The sequence below is a fragment of the Lagopus muta genome, chromosome 11 (assembly GCF_023343835.1).
Source record: "Lagopus muta isolate bLagMut1 chromosome 11, bLagMut1 primary, whole genome shotgun sequence".
NCBI lineage: Eukaryota > Metazoa > Chordata > Aves > Galliformes > Phasianidae > Lagopus > Lagopus muta.
In genome coordinates, this window is record NC_064443.1 from 2,957,768 (window position 1) to 2,975,603 (window position 17,836).

The 17,836-nt window shown below is 50.5% G+C and overlaps 1 protein-coding gene across 10 annotated transcripts; it reads left to right on the plus strand.

The window, feature by feature from the left end:
- Positions 1 to 7: 7 nt before the first annotated feature.
- GLYCTK (glycerate kinase) lies at positions 8 to 17,310 on the plus strand. Of its 10 annotated transcripts, none has more exons than XM_048957994.1 (10): positions 8 to 107; positions 421 to 542; positions 1,013 to 1,178; positions 6,129 to 6,230; positions 6,420 to 6,605; positions 7,272 to 7,338; positions 8,343 to 8,722; positions 8,957 to 9,108; positions 10,850 to 11,025; positions 11,585 to 17,307. In XM_048957994.1, exons 5-10 carry the CDS (start codon positions 6,574 to 6,576, stop codon positions 12,485 to 12,487), a joined length of 1,710 nt encoding a protein of 569 aa, XP_048813951.1. In that variant the 5' UTR covers positions 8 to 107; positions 421 to 542; positions 1,013 to 1,178; positions 6,129 to 6,230; positions 6,420 to 6,573; the 3' UTR covers positions 12,488 to 17,307. The 10 variants fall into 10 exon arrangements, 9 of the variants coding, with proteins under 9 accessions (XP_048813951.1, XP_048813952.1, XP_048813953.1 ...); XM_048957995.1 differs by having other exon boundaries at positions 41 to 107; positions 442 to 542; XR_007379395.1 differs by lacking the exon at positions 8 to 107 and having other exon boundaries at positions 233 to 542; positions 11,585 to 13,470; positions 15,060 to 17,310.
- The last annotated feature ends 526 nt before the right edge of the window (positions 17,311 to 17,836 follow it).

Sequence of the window (17,836 nt, forward strand, 5' to 3'; positions counted from 1 at the left end):
GACGCCGCGCGCACAAAGCCTCATGGGAGTAGGGAGGGCGCGGGGCGGTCCGGTCCGGCCGCCATTTTGAAGGCGGCGGTGGGCGGGACTGAGGCGGCTGCGCTGCAGTGCGTAGTGGCTCGTGCTGAGCTTGTATTTCTTCTTTGGGGCTGTTATTGCTGCGCCCCCAGCCCTCCAAAAAAACATGAAGCGAAGCTCATAGCGCGGGGCTGGTGGGAAAAGCAGGGCTAAGTCAGTGAGGAAACGGGTTGGGGTTGCGGCCTGCTGGTGGGGCTGGAGGGGTTGGCACTGAGTTTATCGATGCTGCCCTTGTTCTTGTCCCTGCTACAGACCCACCTCGTTTGAAAGACACGCTGACAGAATTCCGGCTTTTAAATGCCGTTTTATGTCATATTGTTACGTTTTTTTCTTCTATCTCAGTGCTTTTAATTCTGCATGCAGCCTTCAAACGGTATCACACCGATACAAGGGCTATGGCACTGTGGTCTTACAGCACTGACAACACGTAAAGAACCTTCAACAAAGACATCCTGGCTCTTCAGGTAGGTGCTGTGGTACAGACACCACTGGACTGTCTTTTTACCTGTCACAAATATTGCTACCAAGTTCTGTGTTCGTGTGTCTGTGCGTCTCAAACCTTGAAGTGAGAATCTCCCACTACTGTGATGATTTCCAGCACCCTCGTGTGTTAATTTTACAAGAGTAATGGAAATATTTTGTTGTTTTGGTCTCCAGAAAACTTAAAAGCAACAAAGAAAACAATAAATAGCAAAAGCCAAAGTTGCCTGTGTGAATGTTAATTGCATTTTCCCTGCATCGGCTCCAGAAGTTTGCTTCAGATTAATATTGCCCTCTAGTGGTCAATCAGTGGTAAGGCTAGGAACTTTGCAGGGATGTTTGCACGTCATTCAAACACGTAATTATTTTATCTGCAGATAGCACTTAGTCAGTTAAACAAAAGTCTTTTTTGAGATGTCTTTTACTGCTTGTTTACTACTGCTCACCCTTGCAGGTTTTGGCACCTAGCCTGATTCACCTCTTCCTATTGCAATGTCAGAATGATTCACCAAGTTTTGTTCTGAAATGGATTCAGGATTTTAACGCCTGCGCCCCAGGAGCCTCCACAGAAGGCACTTTCATTGCTTCAAAGGGTCTCAGATTCAGCTGCTCCACTGCAGGTCAGTTCAGAACCTACCATTGATTTTCACATAATAAGACTTTAGAGGAGGTCAGAACAGCGTGCCTCTTGCACACTGTAAATTGCATCAAAGCCTGGATCTGGGCCTGGAAGATGACTCACCAATACCACCATAAGACAATTTACTTCAAAACACCTACAATACTTAGCCAGGTTTGAGAGTTGTATAACACCGTGGGTTGTTGATTTGATATTTTGTCACTCCCCTTTTTATTCTTTCTTTTGCCTTTCTTCTCAATCGTTGGAACTTAGTTTGTCAGTTTATACCAGGCTGAAATTTATCTGGCAGGATAATTGGATCTCCCTGGAAAGTGTCACTTTAGGTAGGAATTGTAGATGATGTCCCTGCAAAACTAGTTAATAGAAAAAAGGTTTAATTGCTGCTTGAGTAATATTGATCAAATGCAGTCATTCTACCTATGTGTTTCTATATTAGGCACCACTGTAACTTGCACAATACAAACAGACCCATGCTTGCATTAGCTTGGATGGGTGGATGTGAATTTCCAATAAATGTTTCTGGAAAGAGCATTACTCAGGTGAATAAATATTCCCTGGACTTTGTTTGGAGGGATGATTCTGTGTGAGTGACAGCTGTGTCTGAAGGCTTGTGTAGGGCACCTAAATCCTACAGTTTAGCATCTCTTTGTGGGCTCTTGAAGCTAAATGTGATGCTCTGGAATCCCTGCTTTTACAACATGTGACCTCAGAAGCGTAAGTAGGAAGGGACCTCTGGTGTTCTCTCCTCCTAGCATGGAGCCCATAGCTTCTCTGGCTGGCCTGATCCACTGCTGTGCTATCCTCCCTATAGGAACTCTTTGCTCATGTCTGATGTGAGCATCTCAGGTTGCAAATTTTATATCTCAGGTTGCAAATTTTATACCAAGATCTCCTATCTGTTGTCTTCATAACCTCCCTTCAATTAGATGGAGCTACGATCAGGTTGCTTCTAAGTTGGTCGTACCAGTTGGTTCTCAGCCTGCCATGGTGCACGTGAATCTTGTCCCTGCAGCAAAACCTCATGCTTCTTGCTGAGTTTATTGCAGTGCCTCTGGAAGGTGGCTCTACTGTTCAGTACTTTGGCACTTCCCCCACGTTAGTGTTAGTGAAATATAGAGTTAATTAAAATAACTAACTAATCAGTGTCCCCAGATCAGTAGGGAAGCTGTGGGGTGAAATAAAACCCGATTGAAACCAGGACTTCCTTGTTCATTCCCAGCTGTCATCTGGACCCAGAGCCACTGATGTCTACACTCTGAGCCCAGTGGTTGAGCCGTCTTGCAGCCAGCACAACAGTACATTTAGCCAGCCAGAACTTCTTCAGCTTGCTAATGAGAGCAGTGTCACTGAAGTCAAGGTAGATCACGTCTGCTGCTTTCCCCATAGCCTATCATCTCAGCCTAGAGGGCAGGTGTAATTGTCATCCTGTGGCTGATTAATATTCCTTGCTTTTTCTCTTCGTGTTATTTTCAACTAAGGAGCTCAAATTGTTTTTTGCTCTCAATTCCAAAGAGCATGCCTTTGTATTTTGCAGTACTGAATTTCGAGTCCTTTCTGTTATTTGAGTCCTCAAGGCTGGCGGCTTTTCATCTCCTCTAGAATACTATGATCCTTCCCCATATTCTAAATGACTCTCCACTTTGATTGTGAGTTGACTCAGAACAGGGAGTTTGAGAAATTACAGCATGAAAGGAAGTAGACTTGGCATGGACTTGGCTTCAGGGTAGTACTGTTCTGCATTTAGCTACAGAAGGATTCTTAGTGAAAAATTTTTCTGCCCTACAATCCCCAATGCAAGGGAAAATCATTTCCAAAAGGTATATAAGGAGTGAAGGGAGTGTGACCTAGAAAAACTAGTAAGATGCATATGTCAAATACAGTTAATTTTTTTTACTAATGATACTGATCTATATATATAAAATGCTGAACAGAACACTTATCTTCTCTGTGTTCGGCCTCAGGCTACGTTCCTCATCAAAGGCAGAGAGACCCTGTTGACATTTTCCTAGTGAGTAAATCAGTCATGAGAGCAACATATTTCTTTTCTAAGAACCATTTGGAAAGCCTTCTATTAGAAATTAGGACTCCTGGGTTTCCCAGAGCCCAGCGTGTTCTTGAAACAAAGGTACTCGGACTCATTCCTACTTTCCCCCTCCCTGCCCAGCAAACCTTGTGTGCAGCTCTGTGTCTCCTCACGCTACTTCTGTGCACCACCATCCTCTCTCCCAGCAGGTGCAGCAGGAGCACTGTGGTGAGCAGGGGCAGAAGGAGCCCTCACCTTGTTTCCTGCACATCCATTTGTGTGCTGGGCTCCTTGTAGCAGGGCAGTGACCAGCTGGTCCATCCTAGCTGCAGATATTTTCTCTTCTACGAAATATGACTGAGGCGGCGCGGTAATTGTATGCAAATCCATGCGCAGATTAAAAAATTAATCAAATTCTGAAATTTTCATTTAAAGAGATTAGTCTTGAAAAATCCCCCATCTAATCCTCCCCAAGTAGTCACTTGGAACAAAACTTCACCGCTTTGTTTTCTTCCTGGGCTCAGTGCATCTCCTTGAACATTTTCTGGTGATGCTTTTGGGACCATCTGGAACGTCAGGTCTGAGCCTGAGCAGGGCTCAGCAGGCAGATTAAATTTGATCTATCAAATGATAGAAGAGATGTGTCAGTAAGTGGGAACAGGGGAGTTGAACGCAGTAAAATCTCCGCTGTGCTGTACTTCATAGGTAAGCTCCCACGTGAAAAATGGAAGCCGTAAGCCTAGGTGAGTCTAATGGTAATTTACCTACCAGGAGACCAGAGGAACGCTGTGCAGCAAGCGAAAGGAATAGCAAGAGATGCTTACAACTTGCTGTATCTGGTAGTTTATTGCTGTAACAAAGATGTAATCTGTCTTTTATGGCTTGAACTCAAAGTTATTCTCCAGAGGATTGGGGTTTGATCCCTCGGGGATTCTGGAGTCCTGTAGCTCTGTATGCCGTGGGCCAGCCACCAAGCACTGCCACACCGAGAGCAAACCATAGAGGTCCTGATGACATTAGAAATAAACTGCCTTAGAACCCCAAAGATCTCAATTAAATTTGACATCCCAGAGCATCCTCAGGCCTTGCAGCATTTGAAACACTGGGGCTGTGTGGTTGAATCAACCTGCAGCAAGCCCAGTTGCCCCAACTTTAAGAAAACCACAAGCCTGTGATGCAAACCCTCAAACAAACCTCTAACTGCAGCACCCAGAACAAGTCTGCTTTGCTCACTGGTGGGAGACTAGGCCCTAAAGGGGAATATTTTTCAATATTTTTCCACCTTTCAAATACCTGCTATGGAGCAAGGCATTGGCTCCGTTTTCTCTGTGCACAGGCACAGGCAGCTCGTTTGTGCACTCTTTCCCTCCCCAGCGTGACTCTGAGCTTCTGGCTCAGACTATTCCCCCCTGTGTCTATGCTTTTGGTCTCTTGCCACCATCCAATTTACCTGGCAGCTTGCCACCTGTCTGCCCCTGTGCTGGATTGTTTCTGTCTCCTTCTGACATTGGCTCCTTGCCTGCAGAATTGCTTTAATTAAAAAGTTAATGAAAGGTAATGCAAACGACTGTTTTGCCTGTGTTTTATCACAGTCCAGCTTCTCTCCCTCCCTTTTTCCCAGAGAAGGTAAAAATGAAGCGCTGGGGTTTTGCTGCTTTTTGTAGTTAGTGGAGGTTTCTAGTGAGCTTAGGAGGAGCCCTGTGAAGAAAGAAATTACAATGGTAATGCATGCAAACAAGTATGCAAATGGTGAACGTTATTCACCAATGGAAGCTGAGGAAGTTTTCATTTAAAGGGGATTAATCTAAGCCCCTTACAGCTCTCTTTGTAACAGGCGCTTCTCAGCATCTTTTTCCTCCTAAGATGAGTGTGAACCCCTGGAAACTTTCTAAAAGAATATTCCCCAACTGCCAGTTGTCCCAGGCAGGGACAAAGGGAAGGTGAAAAACCTCCACCTCATGCTTACAGCGTGTGACCTTGGATGCTCAGAGAGGAGGCCTTGTTCGCCCCTCTGTGACTTCCCTGAGAAACGAAGATCAGTGTGTGAAGCAATGGGAGTCACTTCAAGTCCCTTCTCCCAGCCTGGATTCCTCCCAGACAGCAGGGAGAAAAGGAGAATGCAGAAGTGTGAGGATGCTATTTCCCCACATGCAAGATACAGCAGCTTGCTGCAAGTCGCATCGTTTCTATACCCTTCATCTACAGAGGTAGTCTGAGAGCTACTATTTGGTTGTTTTCCTTCCTATGCTGCCCCTCCCTCACTGTGGAGTGTTCAATTTTCTTGATCTTGTTTTCAAAGCCCTCGTGAAATGACTATGGGGGTTTTTTTTGAGTGTGCTTTTTAATATCTACAGCGAATTTCTTAGCACTGATTTATAGCTGTTCCTTGTTGACATTTAGTATCTAGTGCTTGAGATGTATAAATAAATTACATTAACATGGATTTGTGACATCATTAGCAGCACGCCCATTCCAAGGGGAGCCTCCAGTGAGCCTGTGTGTCTAATCAGAGCTGTCAGAGAGCGGAGTTACAGCATGGAGACCTCCAAAGCTGATGGGTCTGTGCCAAATGCAGCTCTCTGTTGTGTTGTACAGCTGAGTAGCCTCTGGATGCAGGGAGATTTGCATTAGGCTTGCTCTGCATGTATACCTGTGCACTGAGGTCAGCGTAAGGGTTTCTGTGCAGATAGCATGCCTTAAGGCCTTCTGAAGCAGAGGAAAGATGCACACGTGCTGACTTCACCAGACTTTGGATCGGGTCTTGGTGGTTAAATTACAGTCCGAGTTCAGAGTGCAGAAAACAGATTACATGCCTGCTGTTGTAGTGAAATGCTTTCAAGAACAGAGCAAGCATTAGCAGTATGTACACAAGTGCAAGATGAATTAAGCTGGCATTTATTTTTGCAGCTTCACCAGGAGAGGAGAGGATTGCTTTGAGATGACTTGTGCCTGCTGTGTCATGTCTGCAGCTGGAGCTGAGTGGAGCCGCTGGGAGGCCGTGTGTGACAGGTACTGCGGCTGCAGGTCTGATTTTGCTCAGCTCCCCTGGACTTCAGGGTCAGCCATGCACAGAAACATCAAGGCAGAGCCTATTAAAAGCTTTGGGGCTTCATTTTCTTAAACTTGCCATCTTAGTTTCAGCTGGGACAGGGTTGTTCACTTCAGAGTGTCTGATACGATGTTGTGTTTTGGTTCTAGGTGAAGAACAATGTTGGTAGCATACCAGCGTTTGTAATTACTGCTAAACAGTGTTGTGCAGGGCTGAGGCCATTCCATTTCCTCGCTGAAGAGTTGGGAGGAGGCAGAAATAGGGCAGCTGACTTAAACTGGCCAAAGAGATATTCCATACTACATGACACTGTATGGAAGGAGAGTTTTGAAGGGGTGAGAGTTCATCTGGCTCTTCTTCTCACTGAGGGGGGCTGGCTGGGCATTGGTTGGTGAGTGCTGAGCAATTGCTTGTTATGTACATTTGTATATTCAGTCTCAGTTCCTAAGAGGTGCATGTCTCACTTCTCTGCTATTGGCACAATTACTCAGGTCCTCGCTGTAGGAAGGCTGAGGCTCTGTGGTTTTTAAACTGCTTACAGCCCCAGCTGCCACGAGGTTTTGGAACTTGTTAATGAAGTGGTCAGGAACTCTCTTACTCACCTCTTCTCAGGGTTGAAAAGACAGTCCTAAAGGAAGCAGTATCTAAAGGGAGTTTAAATAGGCAACTTATCTGCCCTGCGTTTTGCCTTTAAAATTTGTTTCTCATAGGCACTGAATCTTTTTTTATCCAGCAAACCTGTGATCCACCACTTGGTTTTGTCTGCAAGTCCTTTTTTTCCAATGATTTCCAGCATGTGCCCAAGTTCTATTGCCTGAGAATGTGCTTGTATGGAGATTTTCACGGAGCCTTTCAGTCTGTCCCCTGTCTTTGCAGGAAAATAAGGCAGATTTAGACCCAGAGGAACTGTTGGAAAGCTAGTTGGCTTAATGATTAACACATTGCAGTGCTGTGGGAGTGTTAGGACAAAGAGAGACCTCTGAACTTGTGTGTTCCCTCAGAAGAAGAGGCAGAAGCTGGCCTTGCACTGAAACACATCCGTTCAGTAGAGAGAGAATTAACTGGCAGGTAATTTGAATGTTTCTACAATTAAGAATATTGCCAGGGCTGCCTCAGCCTCCTGGCACCCTACTTTAATTGCCTACACCATAATTGCCATGAGCTGGAGAGATGCAGATCACAGGGGTCCTTGGTTCTGAGAAACCAGCAATGAACTCAGTGCCAGCTAATGGAGGGAAGGAGTGCTGGGAGGGCATCAACAGTGTGTGCTGGCAGGGGCTGCCTCTGCACTGTCTGGATGAGTGTTTGCCCTTGAGAAGCTGAGGTTCTGCAGTCCTTGCTCATATCTGTTGCGTTTAATTCTAATAGTAGACAGTGGCTCAGATGTGCTTTCACAGACCCAGCTGGGAACTTTGTCTGGATCTGAAGTCCTATTTGGGCTCTAAATATTATTTTAATGGATAATGAAGGAACTAAAATATAAAAGAGAATGAAGCCAGGTGTTAATTTGCTTTTTGATGGGGGCAAACTCATTCCTGGTCTTTCCACAGCCAGCGAGGGAGCAGGCAGCTAACAAAGCTGTTGCTTTTCCAAAGTCTGAGCCTGATGCTGCAGGGGAGCACGGGGCACCACACAGCCAGAGAATGAGCTCAGCATTTGGCTGGCGCATGGGAAGAGAGTTCATGGAGCGAAAAGCTGTTCCGCCCGGCCGCCCTGTTCTCTCCAGGACAGAGAGCAGCTTGCATGGTTTGGAAGGGTGTCAAAAGCTGAGCAAATTGAAATGATGGCTTGCCAGTGGCAAACATAGTGATGGAAAAGCTGGCTGGCAGGGCTCAGCTTCCCCGCAGGAGGTGATGGGATTGCAGGGGAATCAAAAGTTGACAGGTAGTTCGAATGTGATGCTGTGCTTCCCTCCCTACTGCCTGGGGTGTGGTGGGAAAACACAGCTGATACGGCACCTTACTGGAGAGAAAACAGGAGCTAAAATTCCGTGGTGCATAATCTGGTCTCATTGCTCTCCATGTGACAGCCCTGTCTCTTTTGCTGATGAAAACGGTCTCTTTCACTTGCAGGTTGGTTGCTTGAGGACTCGTCAGCGTTGGCAACGTGTGTGCAAGCCCACCCCAAGCAGAGCAGAGCGGCTCAGCCTGGCCACCCTAGGCAGCATGTCCCTCCGTGAGCACGCGCTGTCCCTCTTCCGCAGCGCAGTGGGCACCGTCCGGCCAGCCCCAATGCTGAAGAGGGCACTGAAGCTCCAGGGAGAGGGGTGCCCTCAGCTGCTGGTGAGCAGCCGTGCCTTCCCATTGAAGAGGGACCTGTACTTGGTGGGGTTTGGCAAAGCTGTGTTGGGGATGGCGGCAGCGGCAGAAGAGATCCTGGGAGACCACCTCGTGCGGGGGATCATCAACGTGCCACTGGGCATCCAGGAGAGCCTGCAGCGAGCGGGAATGCAGTAAGGGAGCCCACACGTGCACAGTTTGGGTGGGAGTAAACTGCCAGATTTGTCCTGTGTGGGTTGGTTCTGTGAACACCCTCGGTCTTTTCCAGCTGCCATTGCTCTGGTGCCCACCGTGTCCACTTTCCGTTCCCCTCTGGTGCACCAGGAGTGATTCTCTGCTGGGTGACAGCCTGGCTGCCTGCAAAGGTACTCGTGTCAGTGATGTGATTGCCTTCCTTTCCCGTGCAGGGAGATGCTGCTGAAGCCACACAGTAGAATCCAGGTCATTGAAGGTGCCAAGAACAACCTCCCTGACCCGGAGGCTCTTAGGGGAGCAAGTGCCATTCGGGAGCTGGCTGAGGGCCTGACAGCGGATGACCTGCTCCTTGTGCTCATCTCAGGTGGGGATGCCAGGGAATAGGCTGTGCTGAGTGCCCCTGCTGCTACAGCCCCTCTAGCTACCTGGCCAAATGCAGCTGTGCAGCAGGGGACTGCTGTGCTGTTCTGGCCCTTTCAGTGATTTCTCCTCTCCCTTCTCTCATAGGATTTTTTTCAGGAGTGCAGCAGGGGAAGGCACAGGGTTGCCCCAAATCCTGGGGATGCAGGCTGGGATGGTGGTACACAGGCTGTCAGCTGCTCTTACCTTTTGGCAAGGGTGGCACTTTTTTCCTATCCCCTCCTTAAATCTGAAGATGCAGACTTAGGAGAGGCTTGGTTGACTCACAAGCTCTGAAATTGTTAATTTGGGACTGACCCTCCTTAGAGCTTTGCTTTTTCCCCTCACTTTTACTGTGGCCAGTGGAAATGAGGCCCAAGCCTCTCACACAGCTGCACACCTTGAGGGTCAGCCCTGACCACATCCAGGTGAACACCCCCAAGCCCTGAGCGTTGGGTCAGGATGTCCTCAGGCCCGGGGCTGTATTTGAAAGTGGATATTGTGCATCAGAGGGATGCAGTAACATTGCCACAGCTCAAGCTTGGCTGGGTGATTCAGGACAAAAGCAAGCAGGGGCTTGGAGCAGCTCTGCTGAAACCACTTGGTCTCTGCTTGGTAATTGTCATTGTATCCATTGTGGTTGCTGAAGCGTGATGTGGTGCAGAGAGCACAGAGCTGTTAGGCAGTCACCCAAGTAGCTGACATCTAGCTGTTCTCACTAGGGATTCCCTCGGGTGTCCTCCTGTCCTTTGGCTACTGGCATCTCCAAGAGACTCCTCAGCCCACCAGGACCTACCTGTGGCTCCTGGTGCACGTGCACTCCCACACAGCAGCCAGTCCCCAACTGCTGCTGCCTCTCAGCTAGAATCCTGGCTATTGACTGAAACCTAGGCATTTGCATTTGTTTTTCTTGCTCATCATGTTTTATTGATGCTGATTTGTCCCAAACCTCTGAGCAGATTTTGCCTTTTGACGGTAGCTATCAGCTGTACTTTTGTGCATGTTCACTCTCTACTCACATTTTTCTCCTTTCCATTCTGTATTTTCCACCCATTTCACTTCACCATTCTGATCCTTTTCCTTACCTTCTTTTGTACGTTTCCAATGCCCACTTGTGTCAGTTGCCCTGATAGGATTCCCACTGATAGAACTGTCACCCTGGGTGTGCTTTGTTCTATGTTATTCTGTCCCCTTTTTTTTTCCTCCCAGACCTAGGTGTGTGCAGTTAGGGGGGTGGTTTCCTATTTTAGAGCAGCCACAGCTGTTTTTTTCTATGCTCTGTGTTGAATCAATGGAACCAGCAAACCCTGCAGCATCTCCATCTACATAATGCTTTGTGCTCTGTGAGTCCTGAAGTGTGTGGTCCTGCTCATCCATCCAGGGAGCCCTTGAAAATGAGTGTGGGAACACACCAGCAGCCTGATATTGTGGGGATAAGAATTTCTGGCTCTTCTCTGTGGTACCCTGATCCAGTGAGATTTATGCTGTCTGTGTGAAGTGTAGCTGACTGCAGGCAGTGCTGGGCTGCCATGATTAAAGCCTGTTGGTGAAGGAGATTTGCCATTTCCTTGACCAGCTCTGCCTTCCCTCCACAGAGTGCTGAGGGAAGGGGAAAGGCTGCTCCTGCTCAGCTACTGGACAGCCCAACTTTATTCCTGTCCCACTGTAATGTGCGTTCAGTGTCTACCATCTCTTCTGCATCCTAGGGGGTGGATCAGCCCTGCTGCCTGCTCCCATCCCTCCCATTCTCCTGGAGGAGAAGGAGAAGCTCACAAAGATGCTGGCTTCCCGAGGAGCTGCCATACAGGAGCTGAATGCTGTCCGGAAAATTCTGTCTCTGCTGAAAGGTGGAGGGCTGGCCCGCCTCGCATATCCTGCACAGGTAACCAGAGGAAACCTCTGCTTGCACAGAAGTCTGCCTCCTAAACAGTGGTTTAAACAACTGACCAAAGTGCTGTTTGTGCATTGTTTTGGGTTTGTGACTTCACTGAGGACCCAAACTCTCAGGGAGAGAGGTGGAGGAGGGGAATTCACACCTGGCCATCCAATTGCACCACTCTGCAAACCTCAGCCCTCACCCAGCAGGAGTTTCCATCGCACTGGTCATTGCTCTGCTCACTCCCATTGCATTTTCAGAACCTTGGCTCACCCACAGGCTGTTCTCTCACTGGTGTGCCAGCTGAACCCATGCTAGGTTATCGGCCCAGGCGCGGTGGCATCTGTTTTTGTTCCACTGTGATAGTCCAGCATCAAAGGACACTCAGTGGGTTACAGAAGAGCAAGGTGGCTCTCAGGGTGCTTTAAAATAAAAAAGGCCCAAGATCTCCCCTTGTTTTGAGATGAAGGTAGCAAAGTGTAACTCAAAGCAGTGCACACGCCAGGACAGCAGTGCACAGCCATCCCTGCTTCTCACAGTAACCCACCAGCATTGCTCTTGGCAGGTGGTGAGCCTCATCCTTTCCGACGTGATTGGTGACCCCCTGGATATCATAGCGAGCGGGCCCACTGCCGCCAGCTCCCACAGCGTCCAAGACTGCCTTCGGATCCTGGCCAAATACAACCTGCTGCACAGCCTGCCCAGCTCCGTGGAAGCAGTTCTCTCCAGCTCTCCCACCAAGCCCGCTGCTGCAGAAGACTACTCCCACGTTTGCAATGTCATCATTGGGTCAAACACGTTGGCTTTGGCTGAGGCCAAGCGCCATGCAGAGAGCCTGGGCTATGCGACCCTGGTTCTCAGTGCGGCGGTCTGTGGGGATGTTGGCCGTGTTGCTGTGCTGTACTGCCAGCTGATCTGCCTGCTCTGCCTGCGCTTGGCCAGCCTTGGGGAAGGGCCTCGGGGCTCTGAGGTGAAGGAGAACCTCCTGCAGCTGGCAGCAGAGTTAGACATCCCGGGTTTGAACATGGCTGAGTTTCTGCAGGCCCTGCAAGGAATGGAGCCCCGGAAACCGGTCTGCATCCTGGCTGGAGGAGAAACTACGGTTCAGCTTCAAGGAACTGGGAAGGGAGGGAGAAACCAAGAGCTGGCTCTGCGAGTGGGGCTGGGGCTGCACAGGGCACGGGGCGTTGAGGCCAGCAGCTTGGGCAGGTGTGATGTCGTCTTCCTGAGTGGGGGAACAGACGGGCAAGACGGGCCCACAGATGCAGCTGGGGCTTTCTGCAGCCCAGAGCTGGTGGCTGAGGCGCTGCAGGAAGGCCTCGATGCAGAGACCTTTCTCAGCAACAATGACTCCTATGCCTTCTTCAGCCACTTCCAGCGTGGACGTCATCTCCTGGTGACTGGCTTGACGGGCACCAACGTCATGGACATCCAGGTTATTTTAATTAGAGCCACGGACAGATCATGAGAGCTCTCTCTGCAGATATTCGGATGCATTTAATTAGGAGCAGGGGTAAATAAGGCCATAAACATTGCAGATGAAACTACTTAAATTAGGGCTTGCTGTCAAGGGTGCTAATATCTCTGACAGAAAGAGTCCACTAATTAGGAAAAACCAAATGCACAGTAAAAGCATCGGGAACAGTCAAGCTCCTGTAATTGGGATTAGAAGAAGGTAAGGAGTCGCACTGTGGATGTGGATGTTGCATTTAGCACTTCTGCAGAGAGCCACTACTGCTGTGACAGCTTCAGCTGTGGGTGAAAGGCATGGAGAAAGCGAGGCCGTGGCGCAGCTGCTGGAGAGAGCTCCCAGAGTGGTGTGGGAACCCCCTCTGATCCTGGGAGAGCCTCTGTGCCGGCAGGCTGTGTGTTAGGAGCTTTCATGGTGTTGTTTTCCAAATGGCCAGAAAACAGTCGCACATCCAGCCTGAGCACTGACCTTTCTTCTGTGCCGAGGCAGAAGTCGCTGTCACTCTGATTAACTCTGCTAATTCTGCAGAACAAAAGGCAAGGAAGCCTTCATGCTCAGCTCTCCTGACCCATGCTGCTGAGCTGATCAAAGGGCAAAGATGCCAGAGCTTTGCTTTGACAAGGAGCTGCTCCCCAACCCTCTGAGAACAACGTGGTGCTGCCGGTTTTGCTGCTGACTGCCGTGCAATACATGGGAGAGCAGAGATGAGCTGGGTTTCCCAGGATGCAGGGCTGAATTTTAGCTGGGCTCTGGCTACCTATTCAAAGGACTTCAGCTCAGCAGCCGGTATGACCCAACACGTTCAACTCCTTTGAAAAATCTGCCTATTTGTCACAGAGCCTAAGTGGGAGCTGAGCTCCTTTGAAAATCCAGCCCTAATTTAATAGGACACGCTTGACTCAGACTCTTCCCAGACAGACTAGCCTGCTCCTTGTGGCTGATCTAATCTCGTGGCACAAATTCTCCATCCTGCCAGCACGGTGAGTAGTGTGTCACTGGGCAGCAGTGAGCTCCACTCAGAGGATTGGAGGGTGGATTTCTGAGGAAGCTGTGCACCTCCTGCTTTGTTGTTTAAGCTGATATCTGACAAGTAGGAGCGTTGGCAGGACTGCCAAGATGGCCAGCCCCTTCCCCTTGGTATCAGTACCACCCTGAGCCTGTGCCCACAGCCCAAGCTCATCGCGAGGGGATTTCAAACCCCAGCTCATGGGGGTAACTACAATCCCACGTCTCCTTTGTGCTTCAGGGCTGAAGGTCTTCTGCAGCATGCCTGAGCTTGCTTGTGCTGGCAAGCAGCTTGGAGATCTGTTGAGGAGAGCTGCCAAGCGTCATGAAGCTTGTTGGGGGTGATGGCACAGGAGAAGGCACTTTGTGTTGGGTGTTTTCTCCGAGGGTCACCATTGGGCTTCAGAGCATTTGCCTTTCACTGTGTGCCTGGTGTGCCAGCCCTGCAGGCATGCAAGCCAAAATGTGGTCTGGGGCCCAGATGGACGGGCTGAACCTTGCCCCATAGTGCTGCAAATGCTTCATGTCTTAATTTTAATCAAGCGAATTCCAGAGTGACTCCAGCTCCAGCCATTCCCTGCCTTCTCCTGGGAAATCATTGAGCCACAGCATGGTTGGGATGGAAGGGACCTCAGCCCCCATCCCTGCCATAGGCTGGCTGCCCCCCAGCTTGGGGCTGCCCAGGGCCCCTCCGTGGCCTGGGACACCCCAGTGCTGGGCACACATAGCTCTGGGCAGCACAGTCAGCGCCTCACCACCCTCTAGAAATTAAAAATAAAATTGTCCAGAGCAGTTTCTTTTTTTTCCCCAACAAATTTACAGTTTTCTTCAGAGGAACTGATTTGTTCCAAAATAACTTCACTTTCGTCATCTTTCTCAAACAGGAGGTTTTGGAAACTGGAGATCCGGGGGAATTGGCAGAGACAAATGGGTGTTGTGTTTGCCTTGTCTTTTCTTTTTCAGATGAGCAAGATAGCCTTGTCTTTCTTCTTTCTTCTCTTCTTTGGTGTCTGTTCTGTCAGGTGGGCAAAGTGAGTGGCCAGGCACGATGTTCTCCCCCTCAGCACCGTGCGTGCAGGCAGAGCTCCCTGCTTAGCCACCTCAATACGTGCTGCACCTCTGGGAGAGGTGTCCTCCCCGTGCAGAGGGCTGTGGGAGAGCCCAAGCTGGTCATGCTGGGGTGGGCAGGCTCTGCACAGTGTGCTGCTCACAGCCAAGCACTGCTCGTGGCTGGGAGAAGTATCGGTGCTATGAACGGTGCAAGCTTTTGGCAGTAAATTAAAAACCTTGGCTGCTGCCCTTGGCTCTGCTCTTGCCTCTTAGGAGGCATTAATATCACAGCTCCCCAGCTTTCCCATTATCACTTCATTAAGGATCCAATAATGATAAATGTGGATGGTTTTATTTTGCGCCGAGCCTGATTAATGGCTAATATTTCACTAGGTGTTAATGGGGCCCTTCTTTTATGAAGTGATCGGAAGGGGTCCGCCTTTAATCTCTTCCCCGAGCTGAGTAATTCCCACTATTTTCCTTAATGTGACAGATTTAATGCAAACCTTTACAGAGCGGCGGCGGCCTCCTGAGGAACTTTGAGGAGTGCTGCGTTTGGGGCAGCCCTCAATGCTGCAGCCGTTCCCTGGCTCCTCTTCCTCTTCTTCCTCCTCTTCCTCCTCCTGCGTGCTCGGTGACGCAGGGAAGCTGCCGCAGGACGGAGCACTGGGTGCCTTCCTGCAGCACATGGGCTGCTCCCCGCTGTCGGACCCCAGCGCCTTGCACGGCTTCAATCCCTATATGAAGTGGGATGTATAATCACATAGGAATAAAAAGCCATACAGGACAGTGAGGCGCTCTGTGCTCAGCCAGGGTGGACTCAGGGAGCCCTGTAGCTCCTTCGGGGGTCCGTGGGGAGGCAGAGAAGCCCTGTGTGAAACAAGAGGTGCATTTCAGCAGGGTGTGACCGCTTGCTCTGTGTTAACAGAGCCCAACCCCTGCACCAACCTGAGTCCAGCATCGCTGTCTTATCCTGGAGCATCCCCACACTGTGTCTGCTTGTACCACTCCCGTTGTTTCAGCCCCAGACACCCCCCTGCTGCAAACACAAGGTGGGGAGGAGAAGGGGCTCACCCCACAGCCATCCCCCTGCATTGGAGCATCCCCATGCGTTCCCTCGCTGTCTGGCCTGGTAGAAGAGGAGTGAGCAGATCCAGGGAGCTGTCAGCGCCCGGCACGCTGCTGTCAGTGCAAATCCCCTGGCAGCCCATTAGGAGCAGCTCCAGGCTGCCTGCAGGAGCTCTTGACAGGAGGCCAGACACCGGCGTGAACAAACACGGCTCCTCCGCAACGAAGGTGGACGTGGGCGGAATGAAGCCGGGGATCGGTTCCCCAGGGTCGCTGCTCTTTGATGGATGCTCATGGAGTGCAGGACCAGAGCGAGCCCCGGGGCACGGCGGTGCTGGAAACCCACCCGAAAGATACGCACTGAAGGGTTCCATACCTCTGTTCCACATTGCAGCATCACCTGCAGACGTGCTGTGCCACCCAGGGCCCCGTCGGCCCTTAGGGAACACCACCGCCAATCCAAGCCACCGTGCGGCGGCACCAGGAGGCTCTGATCCTCAAATCCACCCCCAGGAACCCTCCTCCATCTCGGGGTCCAGGGAAGCAGCTCTCTGGGGTCTGTGATTGCTTCTCCAACATGTGGGACAGCAGGCCAAGGGGTCATACGGAAAGCTGTGCCCGTGAATCACTGCACCCAGGCTGGGTAGGAACACCGACGGTGCCGTGTTTGGGAGTAATTACTCTCCACGAGCGTGTGAATCATTAGCTATAATTGCCCTAATAAATAAAAGCCTGATAACTTCAGTGTCTGGCTTCATCCGTGAGCTGCTGGTGGAGCGAGCTCAACCACATAAAACCAGGAGTGGAGGGAAAGCAGAAAGAGCTGAGCTTCAAAACCACGGCTTTGCCCACGTTGACCCACAGGCTCTGTCCCATGTGCGCCCACTGGCACTCAAGGGGTTTCCCTGTGGGGGCTGAGCTGGGGCACAACCTCTGCACAGAGAAGTTTCCATCACTGCAAAGCGGAGCAAAAAGGCTCTGGGGGTGGCACTGAAGTTACCCGCCTGCTCCTCCCCTGGGGAATGCTGGAGTGAAAAAATAAAGCCGCCCCGCTCCGAGATGACATATGGAAACGAAGCAGAAAGCGGCTTCTCCACTTAAAATGTCATCACAGACTTTGTTCAAAAAAAAAAGAAGCCTTCTCAGAGTGACATTTTAAGGGGAAATGTTGACTTAAAACCAGAAAGAAACCCCCCAAACCACACAAGGAACCGTTCTAAGCCGCGCTGAGCCTTCTTGCATGGAAATCAATATTTTTGCAGCAAAAAAAAACCACACAAAAAAACCCCAAAACTACTATCTCAAGTAAATGTGGATCCTTGGTGGATTGAATTTCCTACGGGACAAAAGCAGCCTCCCTCTGCCCGGCCCTGAGGAAGCAACGCTGTCCTGGTTCGTGCTGCGCCATGCTGTCCCGTGCCATGCCATGCCCTAGTGTGCCATGCTATGCCATGCCATGCCTTGCTGTGCCATGCCACCCCCTGCAGCCCTCCCACTGGGGCAGGTTGGCCAGCAGCAATCCGTGCTCCAGCTCTCCCCGCGCCGTGGTTATCGCCGCCTGCCTTGTGTTTTTTTAATAACCTGCAATATGAGAATGCTGCCCTGGGGAGCACGGGGATTATTGTCAAATAGCACTTCCTATTCGCTGGCCTTCGAGGGGCCGCATCCAGGTGGCACTGCTGGCAGTGCAGAGAGGGACACAAATGGGAGGGCTGGGGCTGGCCAGCACTGCAGGCACCACAGACCCTCCCAAGGAGAGCCGGGTGGCAAGGGCTGTGGAATCTTAATTAGCTTTTCAAAATTAAGGAATCGGCAGCCAAACAAACAAACAAATCAGAGATGGAGGCTCCGGCTACCTCTCCTGGTCCCCAGGCAGTGAGCTGCCAGCACAAGGGATCTCAGCGTCACAGAGTGGGGATGTGGGGACATGGGGGACGTGTGCCACCCCGCCAGGAAATGGAACCTGAGGGGATGGGACTGTGCAGACATATGGGGTCAGCAATGGGGGGAAGCACAGCACTGGCACCCTGTGCCAGTAGACCATGGTCCCGAGCAGCAAAAACTCATTCACATGTAACACAGTACACATGCAGAACACGACCCTATAACACGTGCCATGTGCCACAGGTGTCTGACTCACCAGGACCTGCCTTAAAGCCCCATCCCAGCCCTCCTTGCTGCTTTCCCCTCCCATAAACTCTCCTGGAGAGGCAGCAATGGCCG

Excerpts from the sequence above, each read along its gene's own strand:
- GLYCTK (XM_048957994.1), top strand. The coding sequence starts at position 6,574 with ATGACACTGTATGGAAGGAGAGTTTTGAAGGG. Across the intron at positions 6,606-7,271 it reads GGAAGGAGAGTTTTGAAGGG|AAGAAGAGGCAGAAGCTGGC; the intron begins GTGAGAGTTCAT and ends GTGTTCCCTCAG. Across the intron at positions 8,723-8,956 it reads CTGCAGCGAGCGGGAATGCA|GGAGATGCTGCTGAAGCCAC; the intron begins GTAAGGGAGCCC and ends TTTCCCGTGCAG.